The sequence below is a fragment of the Cynocephalus volans genome, chromosome 4 (genome assembly GCF_027409185.1).
Source record: "Cynocephalus volans isolate mCynVol1 chromosome 4, mCynVol1.pri, whole genome shotgun sequence".
In the NCBI taxonomy this organism is placed as follows: Eukaryota; Metazoa; Chordata; class Mammalia; order Dermoptera; family Cynocephalidae; genus Cynocephalus; species Cynocephalus volans.
The window spans coordinates 146,688,236-146,709,371 of NC_084463.1; the positions used below are offsets into that span (position 1 = coordinate 146,688,236).

The window sequence follows — 21,136 nt, forward strand, 5'->3', positions numbered from 1 at the left end:
TTGGTATGGAAGGCAGCAGCTCTGAACCGCTGGTCAGCAGAACTCGTGTCTGAAGAATAAAGCATGTCCACTTTGCAGGTGGCTACTCGTTTTTTTTTTTCGCTTACCTGACTCAGGACCTGCACAGGACGGAGCAGAATGGTCTGTGATCCAGCCCAACAGTCCTCTACTGGATATAGGGGTAAGAGGAGGATTCAGACATAGTTTACCATGCCTTCCTTTGTGTGCTGTAACCCAATTCCCCTGTGTTAATTAGGATCATTTACTCAGCTCAGGGCAGTGATCTCTTTCTTCCTGTTTCATCAGCATAGGGAGCCAAATGTAATTATGGGACAGTTTCCATTTAAAATATAAAAGAACAATGACTGTGTTCATTGGTAGAAATGTTCATTCTTTGGGCACTAGGGCTTTTAAGCATTCTAAACTTCCAAGGGCATGAATAAAAAATACCCCAACTGGCTTAATTTGTGTATTCTGTGTAATAGTGACAGGGGCCACTCTGACCTCTGCATTAGGTTCACGGACTTGTTGACTCTGACTACAGGAGAGATGATCTTGATTTAGGTACAGCTCATGGCTTAAGACTATATTAAATCCTGTATGGTGGGAGACCAGCGTTGTTCCGCGTTGTCTCTTGTCTCCCAGGTAGCACTGTGACCTTTTAGCAGCCATCGTTTTATCATGTCAGATGCTTCTGGATAATGGGGAAAGTTGTGAGATCAGTGGAGTTTTGACCACGAGACATTGCTTTAGTGCAATATAGGGTTCTTGGTTAGAGGCAATGTTGGGTTGGATTTCATGGTAAGGAACAAAAGGGATTTTATGAATTCATGTACAGTAGTGCTATAAACAGAATATGTCTATTCCTTTGAACAAATCATTGCCTTTTTCTCTGTTTGATTGGGTCTAACATAATAAGTCTGATATCAGATATCTGACTGGTCCCTGGTGACTGGTGCTTAATTGGGTTGTCTGCAAAGGCCTTCACTGATATTAGGTTATCATTATGTGGCCGAAGTTGCCAGAGCAGCCTTGGTGAGAACAAATCCATGTTACTGAGCCCAATATTCAACTGTTAATAGAGCAAGTTTGTACATGGATCCATTTAATAAACACTGAAGACTTGGATGAACTTGAAAGATGGGTCATCTTGTCAACTTGATTATCAGAGAAGTCTTTTCATTAATGTCTGGTGGGCACATATGTGGAACATCAGTAGCTTCATGGATAGTGCCTGCTGTGAGAAGTGTATTCACTGACTTATCTTCTGTACCTTTTTGTCATGAAACTTTAAATCTTCTTTTTTTCAAGTTTCTGACCATCTGGCCAAGCCATAAATGAGGTATATCTATATATCAGGCCATCTCTTCTTTGAAAAATTCACATCCAGCTGTAACTCCTGAAATAATGTCCACTGGGGCTATTTCCTTCACTTCTCCCTTCTAAGACTACCCTTGTGGGACTGTGATGTAATAATGTTCTGCTGGAAGCCAGCATACCATGTAAACTCATCCAAAGAAGTCATGTTTTCACCTTTATAGAAATCTGTTAATTCCCTTAGATTACTCCTCATGAGGCCCTAGGCATAAATGAGAGGAAGGTATGAAACAAAAGGAGCAGTTAATATGAGAATTTGAGCCCGATGTTCCAATTACTTCCATGTTCTGTACCTGCATGTGCATAGACTTATGTAAAACATTTCTATTCAAAAAGTGGAACTCAGTTCTTGATATGGATTGAATTGTGTCTCCCAAGTTTCATGTATTAGAAACTTCATCCCTACTGTGACTGTAAAGAGGGTGGGAAATCCTATTACAATAATTGAAGGTGAGGTTTTGAAGAGGTGATTAGATTGTGAGGACCATGCCATAGTGAATGGATTAATAATGGTTGTCACAGGCGTGATTCTGTGGGCTGTAAAAGGTGAGCATTTTGGAGTCTTTATCTCTCTGCTCTGCCATTCTGCCATGTGAGAACTCTGCACCATTGTTGCCACCAGTAAAGCCTTTACCAGATGTGTTCCCTCTGGATTTTCAGCCTCCAAAACTGTAAGCAATAAATTATGTTTTCTTACAAATTACCCATTTCCAAGTATTTTGTTCTAAGCCACAGAAATGGATGAATACTATCTCTCTCTCTCCTCTCTCTCTCTATATATAATACCTTTTTTACAATGGATATTTTGGTTCTCATAGTCTCTTGGAATTGAATGGTTGAACTTAGATTTTATCAAGTCCTCTTAGCAAGTCTTTGATTGGTTTGCCAAAGAGAGATTATTTGTCAATAGAAGAGTATATGGGGTCATTAAACATTCTAGGGATCTGCACTGTGAATCTCCTACTGGGGCTTTCCAGATGTCCATATTATACCACTTTCTGTCACAAAAATATCCCAGCACAATCCTGCATGGTTATAAGACCCACTTGTCAGGAAAGAATGTAGTATACCCAGGAACTTCTGTAGAGTCTTCTCTTACTTTGAGTTCACTCAAAACTGACCACTTTATAGGTAATCCAATAAACAGTGGCACATGTCCAAATACATTATATGTTGATTCCAAAATATAAGAGATCAAGAGAGGCAGTTCCAAATGGTGGAGTAAGAGCCTCTGAAAATTCATTTTTTTTTAAAAGTTTTATTTTGTCGATATACATTGTGGCTGATTATTGCTCCCCATCACCAAAACCTCCCTCCCTTCTCCCTCCCCCCCTCCCCCCCAACAATGTCCTTTCTGTTTGCTTGTTGTATCAATTTCAAGTAGTTGTGGTTGTTATATCTTCTTACCCCCCCCCCGGTTTGTGTGTGTGTGTGTGTGTGTGTGTGTGTGTGAATTTATATATTAATTTTTAGCTCCCACCAATAAGTGAGAACATGTGGTATTTCTCTTTCTGTGCCTGACTCGTTTCACTTAATATAATTCTCTCAAGGTCCATCCATGTTGTTGCAAATGGCAGTATTTCATTCGTTTTTATAGCTGAGTAGTATTCCATTGTGTAGATGGACCACATTTTCCGTATCCACTCATCTGATGATGGACATTTGGGCTGGTTCCAACTCTTGGCTATTGTAAAGAGTGCTGCGATGAACATTGGGGAAAAGGTATACCTTCGACTTGATGATTTCCATTCCTCTGGGTATATTCCCAACAGTGGGATAGCTGGGTCGTATGGTAGATCTATCTGCAATTGTTTGAGGAACCTCCATACCATTTTCCATAGAGGCTGCACCATTTTGCAGTCCCACCAACAATGTATGAGAGTTCCTTTTTCTCTGCAACCTCGCCAGCATTTATCGTTCAGAGTCTTTTGGATTTTAGCCATCCTAACTGGGGTTAGATGGTATCTCAATGTGATTTTGATTTGCATTTCCCGGATGCTGAGTGATGTTGAGCATTTTTTCATATGTCTGTTGGCCCTTTGTATATCTTCCTTAGAGAAATGCCTATTTAGCTCTTTTGCCCATTTTTAAATTGGGTTGCTTGTTTTCTTCTTGTAAAGTTGTTTGAGTTCCTTATATATTCTGGATATTAATCCTTTGTCAGATGTATATTTTGCAAATATTTTCTCCCACTCTGTTGGTTGTCTTTTAACTCTGTTAATTGTTTCTTTTGCTGTGCAGAAGCTTTTTAGTTTGATATAATCCCATTTGTTTATTTTTCCTTTGGTTGCCCGTGCTTTGGGGGTCGTATTCATGAAGTCTGTGCCCAGTCCTATTTCCTGAAGTGTTTCTCCTATGTTTTCTTTAAGAAGTTTTATTGTTTCAGGGTGTATATTTAAATCCTTAATCCATTTTGAGTTGATTTTAGTATATGGCGAGAGGTATGGATCTAGTTTCATTCTCCTGCATATGGATATCCAGTTATCCCAGCACCATTTGCTGAAGAGGCAGTCCCTTCCCCAGTGAATCGGCTTGGTGCCTTTGTCAAAGATCAGCTGACAGTAAGTGTGTGGGTTGATTTCTGGATTCTCTATTCTATTCCATTGGTCAGTGTGTCTGTTTTTATGCCAGTACCATACTGTTTTGGTTATTATAGCTTTGTAGTATAGCTTAAAGTCAGGTAGTGTTATGCCTCCAGCTTTATTTTTTTTGCTCAGCATTGCTTTGGCTATGCGTGGTCTTTTATTGTTCCATATAAATGTCTGGATAGTTTTTTCCATTTCTGAGAAAAATGTCTTTGGAATTTTGATGGGGATTGCATTGAATTTGTATATCACTTTGGGTAGTATGGACATTTTCACTATGTTGATTCTTCCAATCCAAGAGCATGGGATATCTTTCCATCTTCTTGTATCCTCTCTAATTTCTCTCAGCAGTGGTTTGTAGTTCTCATTATAGAGATTTCTCACCTCCTTGGTTAACTCAATTCCTAAGCATTTTATTTTTTTGGTGGCTATTGTAAATGGGCAGGCTTTCTTGATTTCTCGTTCTGCATGTTCACTATTGGAGAAAAGAAATGCTACTGATTTTTGTGTGTTGATTTTGTATCCTGCTACTATGCTGAAATCATTTATCAATTCCAACAGTTTTTTTTGTAGAGGTTTTAGGCTGTTCGATATATAGGATCATGTCATCTGCAAACAGGGACAGTTTGACTTCATCTTTTCCAATCTGGATGCCCTTTATTTCCTTCTCTTCTCTGATTGCTCTGACTAGTACTTCCAACACTATGTTGAATAGGAGTGGTGAGAGTGGGCATCCTTGTCTAGTTCCTGTTCTTAAAGGAAAAGCTTTCAGCTTTTCCCCATTCAGGATGATATTGGCAGTGGGTTTGGCATATATGGCTTTAATTATGTTGAGATATTTTACCTGTATACCTAACTTATAGAGGGTCTTTGTCATGAATGAGTGCTGAACTTTATCAAATGCTTTTTCAGCATCTATAGAGATGATCATATGGTCCTTGTGTTTGAGTTTATTAATATGGTGCATCACATTTATTGATTTGCGTATGTTGAACCAAACTTGCATCCCTGGGATGAATCCCACTTGATCGTGATGTATAATTTTACGTATGTGTTGCTGTATTCTGTTTGCTAGTATTTTAGTGAGGATTTTTGCATCTATATTCATCAAGGATATCGGCCTGTAGTTTTCTTTTTTGGTTATATCTTTACCTGGTTTTGGTATCAGGATGATGTTTGCTTCATAGAATGAGTTTGGGAGATTTGCATCAGTTTCAATCTTTTGGAATAGTTTGTAAAGAATCGGTGTCAATTCCTGTTTGAATGTTTGGTAAAATTCTGCTGTGAATCCATCTGGTCCTGGGCTTTTCTTTGTTGGGAGCCTTCTGATAACAGCTTCAATCTCCTTTATTGTTATTGGTCTGTTCAAATTTTCTACGTCTTCATGGTTCAGTTTTGGGAGCTTGTGTGTGTCCAGAAATTTATCCATTTCCTCCAGATTTTCAAATTTGTTGGCGTATAGTTGTTTAGAGTAGTCTCGAATGATTCCTTGTATTTCAGATGAATCAGTTGTAATATCACCTTTTTCATTTCTAATTTTTGTTATTTGAGTCTTCTCTCTTCTTTTTTTTGTTAGGCATGCTAATGGTTTGTCAATTTTATTTACCTTTTCAAAAAACCAACTTTTTGATTCGTTGATCTTTTGAATTGTTTTTTGGTTTTCAATTTCATTCACTTCTGCTCTGATCTTAATGATTTCTTTCCGTCTGCTAACTTTAGGTTTGGATTGTTCTTGTTTTTCTAGTTCTTTAAGGTGAAGTGTTAGGTTGTTCACTTGCCATCTTTCCATTCTTCTGAAGTGAGCATTTAATGTGATAAATTTTACCCTGAAAATTCATTTTTTCATAAAAGCAATGAGAACGCTGGCAGAAACTGTCCAAACCAAATTTTGCAGATGTGTTTAAATTAACCAAAGGCTATCAACAATCCAAACACTGTTTATTTAAGAAAAAAGAGCTGAATTTTATTAACAAAAGTGAGTTTTGTGGCATTTTAACTGTATTATCTAACACTGTCACCTGCATCACAGTAGCCTTGCAAATATAGTAGCCATAGAAACCAGCAGTCTGACATTCACTAGACGTGGCAGAACAGGTTTGGAGGTTCCCCAAATTCTCCATCTCAGAGAATTGTCATTATTTGGCCCATCTTTCATTCTATAACACCTACCAACAGAGACTGTCTTTATTTAATGTGAATCAGAGCTCATTCAGGGAGATCCTTTTCCATGGGGCATTTAAAAAAAAAATCAGCAGCAATTGTTTAATATTACACCTGCCTGAGATAAGAATACAGAAGACAAATATGAAGCTGAACAAAAATCTTAAAAGGAAAAGCTGTGGAATAAGGTACCCATAAAGGGAATTGGAAAGCTCCCACATGTCTCTGGGGGTCAAGAAAGCCATGTACATGTCCAGGCTTCTGTGAGTACACAGAAATAACCTAAGAAGGCTCCTACTTTTTACTCCTGACTATTCTCTAGGTTCTTCACAGTGAGAAAAAGGAGGAGGTAGAAGTATAAACTGTTTGCTGGAAGTTTGAAAGCATGCCTCAACAAAAACACAAAATCCCTAAAAAAGACTGGGAAACTTATTGGGTCAAGGCAGTTAAGGAAATTCTTATCCAAAAATTAGCTGATGACTGAGCTAACTGAGCAAAGACTCCAGGAGCACACATTACAAATGATGCAGACTAGAAAAATTAGTTCAGGAAAGTCAATAAAAAAACAAGTAACAACAATGAAAAACAGGGTCTACAACCAGTCTTGGGTGGTGGTGGTAGGTTGAATATAATTCCCAGCATTACCACATCATATTATTTAAATTTCTGTTCTTTATCAAAATGTAAGAGACATGTCAAGAAGCAAGACAGTATGGCCCATACATGGGAAAAAATAAGTCAGTACAAATGGTGTCCCAGACATTGGACATACTAGACAAATACTTTAAATTAGTTATTTTAAACATATTCAAAGAACTAAAGGTAACCATGGGTAGAAGAGCTAAAGGAAAGGACTATAGAATAATGACTAAAACAGTAGATGATTTATAGTAATGAAATGATACAAATTATAAAAAAGAGCAAAAAATACAGAGGAGAAAGTAAAATATATGAAATAAAAAAAATTCACTAAGGGGGCCAATAGCAGATTTGAGCAAGTATAAAGAAGAATCAAATGAAAGAGAGAGAGAGAGAGAGAGAGAGAGAGAGAGAGAGAGAGAGAGAGAGAGAGAGAGAGAGAGAGAGAAAGAAAGAAAGAATAATCACAATAATATGTTGAACTTTCAAAAGGAGAGAACAGAACTGAGGTTACCAGAGGTGGGAAAGGGTGAGGGGGAGGAGAGGTTAGCAAGAAACTGGTAAAGGGCCACAAAAAATGGTTACATTGTATAATGTTGAATATACTGTGTCATGAGCAAATGGAGGTTACAAGCAACCAAGGTCAAACACGTTTGTGTCTTTCCACAATGTTAGACTTTTATTAATGCAAGGATCATTAATATCAGCCACGGGCTACTATAGAGTTCCCCTAGGGGGCAATTCCGTTGGTCATAACCTGTTCCCTCGGTAGTCGGAGCTGCAAGCACACAGGCTCAAGCTATGCAGCACTGAATTCACTTATTATTCGAAGTACTAATAGCAATACAATTAAGTGAGGGTATCGAGGCAGATAGAATGCAACAGTCTGAGTTAACAAACTCGTCAATGCACAGAGAGGTCGGTGAGTTTGGTCGGACGTCTAGTCTCCTGGGAAAGGTTGACGTCTTTCTTGCAAGGAAGTCTCAGTTCAAGAGCCTTTCTGGCAGTGTCTTCTGCAGCAGATGGCAACCTGAGACTGTTGAGAGCAAAACTAGCTCTCGGCCAGACCACCTACATTCAGTTGACAAAGGCTTGGGCTTTTGTTTGTTTGTTTGAATATCTATTTTCATTTTTTCTTTTGACAGTTTTTTACTGAGAGATAAATGATTATATATATTTGTGGGGTACAGAATAGCATATCAATACATGTGTACAACATGAGGTGATCAAACCAGAATAATTAGTATACTCATGTTTATGAAATGTAATCAATCTTTGTGACTCTTAACTAGTCTCTCACCAACCTCCCTCTTCCTCTCCCTTTCCCACCGCTAATAACCACAGTTCTGTTCTCTCTTTCTTTATTGAAAGTTAATGTATTATTGTGATTTTTTCCTTTCTCTCCTCTCCTTCTCTCCTTCTCTCTTTCTCTCTCCCTACCTTCCTTCCTTTCTTTTAGCTCCCACTTATGAGTGAGGAAATGTGGTATTTTTCTTTCTGTGCCTGGCCTATTTCACTTAACATAGTTTTCTCTAAGTTCATCCATGTTGCTGCAAAGGTCAGAATTTCACTCCTTTTAATGGCACAGTAGTATTTTATTGAGTATGTATACCACATTTTCTTTTTCCTGTCATCTGTCAGTGGACATTTTGGATGACTCCAAGTCTTGGCTATTGTAAATAGAGCTGCAATAAACACGGAAGTGCAGATATTCCTTCAACATGATGATTTCCATTCCTTTGGGTATATACCCAGATGTGGGATCGCTGGATTGTAAGGTAGATCTATCTGTAGTTGTATGAGAAACCTCTATACTGTTTTCCATAGTGGCTGTACTAATTCAAAGACCCACCAACAGTGTAGAAATGTTCCCCTTTCTCTGTATCCTTGTCAGCATTTGTTCTCAGTCTTTTTGATTTTAGCCAGTGAAATGATATCTCAATGTGGTTTTGATTTGCATTTTCCTGATTATTAGTGATGTTGAGCATTTTTTCATGCACCTGTTGGCCATTTGTATTTCTTCCTTTGAAAAATGTCTATTCAGCTCCTTTGCCTGTTTTTAATTGGTTTTTTTTATTGTGTGCTTGTTTGAGTTCCTTGTATATTCTCTTTATTAATCCCTTGCCAGTTGCATAGTTTGCAAATATTTTCTCTCATTTTGTGCATTATCTTTTCACTCTCTTGATTGTTTCCTTTGCTGTGCAGAAGCTTTTTAGTTTGATATAATCCCAGTTATTTATTTTTTCTTTTGTTGCTGTGCTTTTGGGGTATTATTCATAAAGTCTTTGCCCAGTTCTACTTCCTGAAGTGTTTCCCCTATGTTTTCCTTCAGTAGTTTTATAGTTTCAGGTCTTATATTTAAGTCTTTGATCCATTTGGAGTTGATTTTGGTATATGGTGAGAGGTACGGGTCTAGTTTCATTCTTCCATATATGGATATCCCGTTTTCCCAGCACCATTTATTGAAGAGGCAGTCTTTTTCCCAAGGTATGTTCCTGTTGCCTTTGTCAAAGATCAATAGTATGTAAGTACCTGGGTTGATTTCTGTGTTCTCTGTTCTGTTCCATTGGCCCATATGTCTATTTTTATGCCAGTACCATGCTGTTTTGATTACTATAGCTGTGTAATGTAATTTGAAGTGAGGGAGTGTTGTGCCTCTGGCTCTTTTTTTTTTTTTTTTTTGCTCAGAATGCTTGTCTATTTGGGGTCTTTTGTTATTCCATATGAATGTTAGAATTGTTTTTTTTCTATTTCTGTGAAGAATATCATTGGTATTTTGATGGGATTTGCATTGAATCTGTAGATTGCTTTGGGTAGTATGGATATTTTCACAATGTTAACTATTCCAATCCAAAAGCATGGCATGTTTTACCATCTTTCTGTGTCCTCTTTAATTTCTTTTGGTAGTGATTTGTAGTTCTCATTGTATTGATCATTTACCTCCTTGATTAAATTGATTCCTAGATATTTTATTTTTCTGGTGACTATTGTAATTGAGCTTACTTTCTTGACTTCTCTTTCTGTTAGTTCATTATTGGAGAATACAAACAACTGATTTTAGGATGTTGATTTCACATCCTGCAACATTACTGAAATTATTAATTAGCTCTAAGAATATTTTGGTAGAGTCTTCAGGTTTTTCTATATATAGGATCATGTCCTTTGCAGAAATGGGCAGTTTGGTTTCATCTTTTCCAGTCTGGATGCCCTTTATTTCTTCCTCTTGACTGATTGCTCTGGCTAGTACTTCAAGCAGTTTGTTAAATAGGAGTGGTGAGAGTGGGTATCCTTGACTTGTTCCTGTTCCTAAGGGAAAGGCTTTCTGATTTTTTTCCTATGCAGGATGATATTGGTGATGGGTTTGTTATATTATATGGCCTTTATTGTGCTGAGGTACTTCCTTCTATACATAATTTTCTGAGAGCCATTATCATGAATAAGATGTTGAATTTTTTTGAATGCTTTTTCTGAATCTGTTGAGATAATCTTATTGCTTTTGTCCTCGATTTTGCTGTTGTGGTGTATCATTTATTAACTTACATATGTTGAACCATCCTTGTCTCCCTGGAATGAATTCCACTTGATCATGGTGTGTAATTTTTTTTATGTGTTGCTGTATTCTGATTGCTAGTATTTTGTTGAGGATTTTTGTGTCTATATTCATTAGAGATATTGGTCTGTAGTTTACTTTTTTGATTGTATTTTTGTCTGGTTTTAGTATCAAGGTGATGCTGACCTCATAAAATGAGTTTGGGAGAGTGTCCTCTGTTTCAATTCTTTGGATTAGTTTGAAGAGAATGGTATTAATTCCTCTTTAAGTGTTTGACAGAATTCAGCAGTAAAGCCATCTGATTCTGGGCTTTTCATTGTTGGGAAACTGATGGTTACTGTTTCAATTTCATTGCTTGTTATTGGTCTGTTCAGGTTTTTTATGTCTTCTTTGTTCAGTCTTGTAGTTTGTATGTGTCCATTTTCTCCAGGTTTTCAAATTTGTTGGCATATGGTTGTTTGTAATAGCCTGTAATGATTCTTTGTATTTCTGTGATATTGGCTGTAATGTCTCCCTTTTCATTTCTGATTTTTGCTATTTGGGTGTTCTGTCTACTTTATTTTTGTTAATTTAGCTACTGGCTCACCTTTTTTAAAAATCTTCTCCTCAAAAAACCCCCATATTTTTGTTTCATTGATCTATTGTATCATTTTGGGGGTCTCTATATCATTTAATTTTGATCTTATTTTTATTATTTCTTTCCATCTATTAACTTTGGGATTGGATTGTTCTAGTTTTCCTAGTTCTTGAGGTGTAGCATTTGCTTGATTATTTGAAATCCTTCTATTTTTTGATATAATCATTAATTTCAATGAACTTCCTTTTCAGTACTGCTTTGCAATATCCCACAGGTTTTGTTATGATGTGCCTTTATTTTTGTTTTCTAGAAAATTTTTGATTTCCTGTTTAATTTCTTCTTGGACCCACAGTTGTTCATTAGTCTATTGTTTAATGGCCATTGATTTGTATAATGTCTTGAGTTTCACTTGTTATTAATTTCTAGCTTTAATCTGTTCTTTTCTGAAAAGATATTTGAAATGATTTTAATTTTTAAAAATTTATTGAGACTTGGTTTGTGACCTACTATAGATCTATCCTGGAGAATGTTCCATGTGGATGAGAAGAACGTATATTCTATAGTTGTTGAATGAAATATTCTTAGTTGAGCCCATTACACAATAGAGATCTTTAGCTGGTTCAGATAATTATTTATGTGACTCTTTACCTAAGGCCCTTATGACATGGAAGATTCAGTATTTAGCTCATAATATGCCAATGACATCATGATATTTTGTAGAGCTAATGGCAAGCCAAGTTAAGGAAATAGCAGTGGAAGCCCTCAGACACCATTCTTTGGAAAATAACAATTTCTTTCTTGTAGAAACTGTTCTTCAATTGATATTGGATTGGAATTAACAGATTGAATTAATGGACTAAAGATCATTATGGTTACATCTGTCCCAGACTCAGGTCTTGATTGAAAGCCTCCACTCCAATGAAAAGTGCAGAACTATGATTACCTAACTTTCCAAGAATTAGAATGGCAACTTCAAAATTCTCCCAGGTTCCCATGTTGCTTTTGAGCCTTAGGGTTTCTTGGGCAGAGACTGTCTAATAGCCAGAGTAAAGCCTCCTTTGCTAGAGGTGTGGTTAGGAAAATGAACTACAGGCTGCTTCCACTGTCATTCTAGCTTAAATATTATTTGCCTTACATAAATATTTTATAATGTGAAAATCATATTTTGTTATTTAATTTACTTTAGAATTTTGCCTTTCATGTTATAGTCTTTTCATATTACTTGGCATTTATCTACTCTTTTTTGGCAAGACCTAAGTATTTTCCTCTAGGGATTGTTCTAGGGCAGAAAACAGTTCAGGAGAGATTAGTTCATTTGAATTTGTTCCAAATATTCTAATAAACTAATCTATAATGACCATACAGTCTCTTTCATTTAAAATAGGGATGATGCAAAAGGTCATAGATTGTGTCTGTACCTATAAATGGAAGACTTATGTTCCAGGTATAATGGCCTAAAAGATTTCTGAAAACTCAAATTTCTGTCCCAGCTAATGTATGTCTTCAATTAGTATCTAGTCCTCTAGGTGTGAGGTTTTCTTGTTATATCCATCATTGCTTGTAGAAATTGGTGGAAAGTTTTAATTTCCTGTGTGGAGACTGAGGGAAATAGGAACATGCTTTTAATAAGGAAAGGAGTGGTCTTAGGGACATGCTGTTTGAATGACTAAGGGACTGGAAAGTTCTGCTTCTACACGTGAGAAAACTCTGTCACCATCTTTTCAATGAAGTTAAATTCCGGCATTCGACTTGTCAGGTGGGGAGCTTAATAACTAGGGACATAAATGTTTTCCTAAATTCTCAAAGTAAAATACTTTTTGATTGTTTCACCATATGGACTGAAAAGAGAAAAATCCAAGTACATAATTTCAGTATTTAAAAATTTTCAGTTTGTTTATGTGCCACCAAATAATGGATTTGGCTAGGTTAATTTTTACTAATTAGGTCTGAATTTACATAGACATGCACACATAGCATCTTTGTTTTTCTGTGAACAAACTGTTTAGCAGGTGATAATATTCAAGTACCTTACATTATATCTAAATGTTTTTTATATTATAGGCATTTGCTTTTGATTTTTTTACACTCCTCTGAAAGACGGAGATGATGGGAAGCCTGTGTGAAAATATGGAAATGTAGCCACTTGGAACTATTTCTAGATCCACTGACAACTCATACTTTATTGTATGTTCTGTGATCACAGGTGGATACGTGACATATTTACAGTTACCTTCAGTGAAAGAAGCATTGGTTTTCTGGATGAAGTACAAGACCCAAGATGTGAGTTTTGAAACAGCTGAAAAGAAATACTCATTAAAAAGTCCTTTAATATAGTGAAATATAGCTGTCTTAAATGTCATATGCTTTTATTGGAGGAATCTGAGTTTGGAAAACTAAGGTAGTACAACACAGAAAATAATCAGAATATAGAAACTATTTTTGGTTTTAGTATATAACCTAATAGATGCTTATTTTCCATTTTTCCAAATAACAGGAGGAACATGCGGTATGTTACAGGTATAAGAAATAAACCAAAGGATTTATAATCTTAGTTTATGGTATATTACATTTAACATGACATGTTAATAAAGATGTGTGACTACTTTAGATGTATTTGAATTAGAGAATTTCAATTAGCAATAATCGCGCCTCAGATAAACCTCATTGGCTACGATACTGCCACTGCGCAAAGCTTGAATTAGAGAATTTAAAATTGCATTTCATACCAGGTGTGTTATAGTGTAAAGGAATTTTATCTTTAAAAAAAGCTGCATTCTTAAGAAAGTATGTTTTTTCCTAGAAAAGTGTCATTTATGGTTTAAGTTGAAAGACTAGTAATACTGCTTTTTAGTTTTTATAGATATCAAATATTTGATGATACAATATAGATGCTAGTTTGCATACCTTATTTTGTAGAAATAAATAATTAAACTTTCCAATAAAATATTTATTTAGTGAAGTACACTACTGATCATTAAGGGGATTAAGGGCACCAAACCTTGTAGAAAGTAAGGTGTTAAAAAAAGAAATAGACATAGATTAGTCTATATGCCTATGTTCTTCAACTGGTCACCTTTATCAGTCTATAGCTTCAGCAATGGCAGAACTCTTGACTCAACTGGAGGCAGCAGTGTGGATGAGACATGCAGAATGCTCATTACAGCTGGCTTCTAAAGAAAGCTCCAACTCTTCTGTAAACGTCTTCTCTGGCTGCCAAAACGCCATCTACATTTGAGGTTTAGTAATTCTGTAATTTTACTCAGTAGTGAATAATCAGAAAGTTAGGTTTGTATCTGTTCTTGTCCCATTATTCTCTGTTATTTGAGTTTGTACTTAACCATCAAATCTAGAACCTTTCAGAAATAATTTTTAAAAATTAAAAAAAATTCTTTACTGGGATGTGCTCTGTATTTATTTATTATGGGTCCCCAGGAAGACTCCTAAGTGTCTACCGCACAGACCCTCAGGAGGTTATGCTTCCAGTCCTTTCTCACAAAAGGAAACACTTATGGAGAAGATTTTGTAAAGAATTCTAGCCTCTTTGAATTTTTACGTTAATATTCTTATTACTTGTGGATATTCATTTATAAATGTAATTTTTCTGTTGCCTGATTTGATTCTTTTTTCTTTCATTTTCTACTATTTAGTTTCTTCTGTGATGCGGATTCAACTTTTTTCCTATTGTTCTGCTTGATACTCATCAAAATACATTTCGTCATAGGTAAATATTACCACTCATATATGGTAAAATAGATAATTCCTAAAACATAATTTTACCATGTGCCCAAAAAGGGGTTTGTGAATTGTAGGTATATTTACTTGTAGCCTGGACTATGTCTAAAATTCTTATCATGTTGACAAAGATCCAGATGACTTGTTGTGATGTAATGTTCATAGTGAATATTAAAGAACACTGATAATAGCTACCATTATTATTTATTTCATATTGAGCCTTTACCCGGTGTCTGGCAGTGTGCTAGGCACTTTTCTTTGTCATAATAAAACAGCAGCACTTAGAGGTAAGCAGTATTTGTAGCTCAAATCTAAAAATGGTGAAACTGAGGCACATACAGGTTTATTAAGTTGCCCAAAGTCACCTAGCAAGTGGTGAAGCTGGGATTGCAACAGAGGCAGTGTGGCTCCAGAGGTCACAGCATTCACCACTGTGTTCTGCTCTTTCTCCAAGGACGTCTTCGATTTTTAAGTAGCTCCACAGTGAATTTGAAAATTTAGTTAAATTTGCTCACTGAAATGATCTGATTTCATTTACCACTGGCTAGTGTTTTTCAATAACAGTGACAAGCTTGGAAATCATTATCTAAGCATAAAAGCATGAAAAATGAAAGAGGAAATGTTAGCACAATAGAATAAGGTAGGTCTGCACTAATAGTATCATAGATAGTTTAGCAGGAAAGGATTCTGAGATTATCTACTTCAATCCCTTTATTTTCCAGTTATCAAAATGAGACAGACTTGTAGTTATATTTATAAAGTGACTGAAACCATGCCTTTTTACATTGAGCTTGTAAATTTTCCTTGAATATGTTTTTTTGCAATCTGGAAACTGAAGTTTTATTTTTGAGCACTGTCATTACCTAAATAGCATTATAAATAAAACAATGCCCCACTGTCTTCTACCTCTCTTTTTAGTGTCTATTTCCTCCTCCTTTATTACTTATCTCACCGAAAGAGTTTTGAAAAAAATTCTAGAAAATAAAGCAGAAGGTGGTGACAGTCAGGAGTTAATTCAGTTCAGTTCAAAATTATTTGCTGAAAATCAAGACAGTGTATATAAGTGAGCTAAGAATTGTGTGTGAGGAAAATAGAGTAGTTTAGTCAGGCCCCCTTGCCTCAGGTCTGGTTGCGGGTGGTGCAGCACATTCTTTGTAAACAAGTTGCGTGGGGGTGGTGTTAGTGCACATGTACACTTGTGTATTTTTAGCTTGTTGCTATTCTTCTGTGTTCTTCAGAGTGTGTGAGGCAGTACCCCTGAACTGCTGGTTGGCAGAGCTTGCATCTAGAAATAAAGATTATTCTTTCTTCAACCATGGCTCCAAGGACCTTTTTCTGTTACCTAGCTTGTGGACCCACATGTGAGGGGTTTGTGAATGGGCTCAATGGGTCTGTGAGACCTAGCCTTAGCTGTAGATAAAATGGAGAGAATTATAGATCATTAAAAAGCTGTGAATCAGAGAGTTCAGTCAACTAATTGCTATCAGGAGCAATGTGCTAAATAATTTTGTAGTTATTAGATAAGTTCACAGTCCAGTCCCTTGAAATTTAATGAGCAATTTATATAGACTGAACATCTTTTGAGACATATAATAGTGGAATGCCATAGTAATGAGTGTGATATATCAGAAGAGCTATTATTTTTGGTGCTACCCAGATCATATTGTAAAGTTACTCACCACAATTATTACAAACTCAAAGTACTAACTCTGTGCCCATTTATTTACTTAGTGTTTTACTATAACCAGAGAGTAAGTTTCTTGAGGACAATAATATTTTCCTTGTGTGTAATTGCTGACTACAGAGCCAAAGAGTCATATATTTTAAATCAGGAGTTATTCAATGTGTGGCCTTTGAATACTCTTCTCTTTAGAACATCCCTTAAGACTTACAGATAGAATATTATACCAGTAGGCCCAGCCAAAATTATCTGATGAGAAATAGAGTTGTCACGGGAAGGTTTATTGGGTTCTTTGGAAAGGAGGTCAATAGATATTTACTAAATGTTTATTGTGCGTAAAGCACTGTAGAAGATACGACAGTGAAGATAAGCTTCATGATATAATGGAGATGCTCATAGTTCTGTTGTCAATTTCATTACAGGTACTATTCTCCTGAGCTCTCATCTCTGATACCAGCCTTATAGAAGAACAAATGGGACAGAGTAACAATGTCACAGAATTATTCCTGATGGGCCTCTCACAGAATCATGAGGTGCAAAAAGCATTATTTGTCCTGTTCTTACTCATATATGTTGGGACGATGGTGGGCAACCTGCTCATTGTGGTGACGGTTATTGCCAGTCCCTCCTTGGGCTCCCCAATGTACTTTTTCCTTGCCTGTCTGTCACTCATGGATGCTGTTTATTCCACTGCCATTTCACCCAAATTGATTACAGATTTACTCAGTGATAAAAAGACTATTTCCTTCCCAGCTTGCATGGGCCAGCTCTTCATAGAACACTTATTTGGGGGTGCTGAGGTTTTCCTTCTGCTGGTGATGGCCTATGATCGCTATGTGGCCATCTGTAAGCCACTGCACTACTTGACCATGAGTCGACAGGTGTGCATCCTGCTGTTGGTGGTGTCCTGGATTGGAGGTTTAGTTCACTCCACGGTTCAACTTGCCTCTGTGTACAATCTTCCCTTCTGTGGCCCCAATGTCATTGACTACTTTATCTGTGACATGTACCCATTATTGGAAATTGCGTGCACTGACACCTCTGTTATTGGCCTCACTGTGGTGGCCAATGGTGGAGCAATCTGTCTGGTCATCTTTATCCTTCTCCTAATCTCCTATGGGGTCATCATAAGCTCCCTTCACACTTACAGTCCGGAAGGGAGATGCAAAGCCCTGTCCACCTGCAGCTCTCACCTCACAGTGGTTGTCCTCTTTTTTGTTCCTTGTATTTTCATGTATGTTAGACCTGTCTCCACCTTTCCCATTGATAAATCCATGACTGTGGTTTATACGGTAATCACTCCCCTGTTGAATCCTTTAATATACACCCTGAGAAATTCAGAGATGAAAAATGCTATGGAAAAACTCTGGTGTAGAAAGTGTCGTATGGACACATAAAGAATGTGACCCTCACTGAGCATGTTAGGTACAAGTTCTAAAACAACAAAGAGGCAGTAAATTCAAACAATGGATGACTTAGTGATTCAATGAATTCTCTAGGGATTTGTGTCTTTATTTATACACAGCTATTAAAAAAGGAGAATAAATTATCATTTAAGATAAGGATCAATCAAATAGAGAAATTCTGGAGGATAAGTAAAAGGCACAGGTATTTGTCCTACTACAAGTAAAAATAAAATTAAGCTCACCTCATAACTTTATTTTTCTTGATGTATATTTAAATGGGACTTAGAAGAAAGTGGTTTATTCTTTTCCAAAAAAAAAAAAAAAAAAAAGCAAGCTACTTCTGAAAATTTTCTATCACACAAATTCAGGAGAAAGCAATTTGATTAATCCATATAACACATTTCTGAGACCCAAGTAGTGTTTTTAAGCTATAGTGTTCATCATTGTACCAGCACAGAAGCTTTGTACAGATTCATTATGCATTTTGTCTTAAGATCACTTCCGTTCATAAGGTTAATGTCTATGCATTTTCAGTTCAGGATATCTGGATGACACATGATAATGTGTTTAGTTAAGGACACTATGAGTGAACAATTTTGTGGTTGATGATACAAACAGATTCTAATTTTCGGTGGAAAGAAAGATACGTATTTTTGGATTTGAGCATCATACTAGTCCAAGTTATAAGCATATTTTTATTATTTTACTCATCAGTTTTCATGTACATTTTTGCTATTTCATCAAAGAATAGGTAAAGCTTATTTTGTCTTTCTGATGCTGAAGATATGGGTAAAGAAATGTACAATTTTGGTTAGATATTGTGTTCCCTGAAAGTTGTATTCAACTTAAATACTTGACTTACAGACGTAGAAATGAATTGTTGTGGTATAAACAAAATTTTTTCAGTTTTATTTTATGTAAAAAAAACAAGTTTTTCTCAGTTTGCAGTTGTCTTTAAACATCACAAACCAGCAAAAAGATCGTATTGCTTTCACTGTATTGCCATCATGCATGCACTTTGAGTTTATTTTTTTAACTGAAAAAATATTTTAGAACTTTCCCATTTAAAATATTTGTTGTAGCATTCCTTTTTTTCTCTCCAGAGGTAATCCCAGTGCTAAACTTTTTGTTAATCATAGTTAAAAACAGGTTAACTACATATGTGTATATCTTTAAAATATATTGTTTAGTTTTTCTTATTGCTTCCCTTTCTCAAAATTGTATAGTGCATAGTTCTCTGAATTTTACTTTTATTTACACTGGTAAATTTCTGTGCTGTAATCATGATGGTGCTTGTCACTTTCATCACATCAGTTCCCCTGCTGTATATTATTCCATATGGCAATACACCACAGTTTGTTTTCTCATTCAATCAGTGGCCATTTGGGTTGTTCCTAGTGTTTCATATTGCACATAATGCTGCTGTGAACATCCTGAGAGAAATTCTTTTGCATTAAGTAAGATGTTTACATGTTCACCTTTACAGATGAGTGCATTTCCCCCCAATGCTGTATTGTAATTTGCCAGCAGTGCATAACAGTTCCATTATAGTATATACTTACCAATAGCTGGTAATATGAGATGTTTGATATTTTTGCTAATGTAATATGTTTAAGACGGTGACTTCACTGTGGTTTGCATTTGCAATTTTTATTGCTAACAAAATTGAGCATATACTCATATGTTTATTCAATATTCTTTTTTTTTCAATATTTTATGAAATGTGTATCTCTTTTATCACTTTTTCTACTGGTTGTTTTTTCCATTATGATTAGTTTGTTGAGGTTCTTTAGGAATCATGTGTACTAATTTTTTATTGATTTTATGTATTGCAAAGTCTTTTCTCAGTATGTGGTTTTCCTTTTTCACACTTATTTCATTTGATAAATATCACCTTCCTTTTTTATTGTATATTTAAATTTTTAAAATCTTATTCATTTCTTTTTTAATTGACAAAAATTGCAAATATTCATCATGTATGACATATTGTTTTGAAATATCTATATATTGTGGAATGGCTAAATTAAATTAACTAACATATGCATTATCTCAGACTTGTTTGTGGTGAGAATAGTTAAAAATCTACTCTCTTAGGAACTTTCAAGACTACAAAACATAGTTATTAACTGCAGTCACCATAGTCACCATATATACAATAGATCTCTTGAAATTATTCTACTTGGATAACTGAAATTTTTTTGTCCTTTGGCCAACATCTTCCCAATACCTCCCACCCAGAGACCCTGGTTACCACCATTATACTCTCTACTTCTATGAGTTCAACTTTTTAACATTCATGTATAAGGGACGTCATATAGTATTTGTCTTCCTGTGTCTAGCTTAATTTACTTAATATGATGTCCTCCAGGATCATACTTGTTTTCATAAATGACAAATTTCCTTATTTATGCCTGAATAGCATTCCGTTGTGTATATACACCACATTTTCCTTTTCCACTCATCGAATGATGGACCCTTAGGTTGATTCTATTTTCTTGGCTATTGTGAATAATGCTGCAGTCACCATAAGAGTTCATATATCTCTTCAACACTAATTTCATTTCCTGTGGCTATATACCCAGTAGTGGGATTTGCTGGTTCATATGTTAGTACTATTTTTAATTTTTTGAGGAACTTCCATACAGTTTTGTATAATGGCTGTAGTAATTTATATTCCACCAGCAGTGTCAAGGGTTCTCTCTTCTCCACATCTTCAGCAACATTTGTTATCATTCATCTTTTGAATAATAGCCATTCTAACAAGTATGAAGTGATATCTAATTGTGGTTTTAATTTGCATCTCTTTGATGATTAGTGATTTTGATTATTTTCATACACCTATTGGCCATTAGTATGTATTCTTCAGTAAAAAATCTATTCATATCTTTTGCTTATTTTTTGATCAGGTTATTTGTTTTTTTACTACCTAGTTGTTGAGCTCCTTATTTATTTTGCATATTAGCCCCTTGTGAGATGTATGGTTTGCAAATATTTTCTTACATTCTCTAGATTGTGTTTCATTCTGTTGATTGTTTCCTTAGTAAAGCAAAATCTTTTTAGTTCGATGTACTCCCATCAGTCAGTTTTTGTTTTTTATTAACTGTGCTGTTGGTTCCATTTACAAAAAGTTTATTGCCATGACTGATGTCATAGAGATTTCCCCCAAGTTTTCTTCTAATAGTTTTACAGTTTCAGGTGTCACATTTAAGTATTTAATCTATTTTGAGTTTATTTTTATATATGGTGTGAGATCTAATTTTATTCTCCTGCATGTAGATATCCAGTTGTCCCAACACTATTTGTTGAAGACACTGTTCTTTCCCCATTGCGTACACCTTTGGCACCTTTGTCAAGAATCCGTTGACTGTTTGAGTGAATTACTTAATGGGCTCTCTATTCTGTTCATTGGTCTATGTTTGCTTTTATGCC

The 21,136-nt window shown here is 35.7% G+C and overlaps 1 protein-coding gene and 1 pseudogene across 1 annotated transcript; one reads left to right on the top strand and one right to left on the bottom strand.

Annotated features, from left to right (window-relative positions):
• Positions 1 to 13,450: 13,450 nt before the first annotated feature.
• LOC134377387 (U4 spliceosomal RNA) lies at positions 13,451 to 13,582 on the bottom strand (annotated as a pseudogene).
• Positions 13,583 to 16,774: 3,192 nt separating this feature from the next.
• Positions 16,775 to 17,698, top strand: LOC134375295 (olfactory receptor 4A5-like). Its single transcript, XM_063093621.1, has one exon. The coding sequence runs from the start codon at positions 16,775 to 16,777 to the stop codon at positions 17,696 to 17,698; it is 924 nt and encodes a 307-aa protein (XP_062949691.1).
• The last annotated feature ends 3,438 nt before the right edge of the window (positions 17,699 to 21,136 follow it).

What these genes read in the sequence shown, in the direction of transcription:
- LOC134375295 (XM_063093621.1), top strand. Translation starts at nt 16,775, where the DNA reads ATGGGACAGAGTAACAATGTCACAGAATTATTCCTGATGGGCCTCTCA.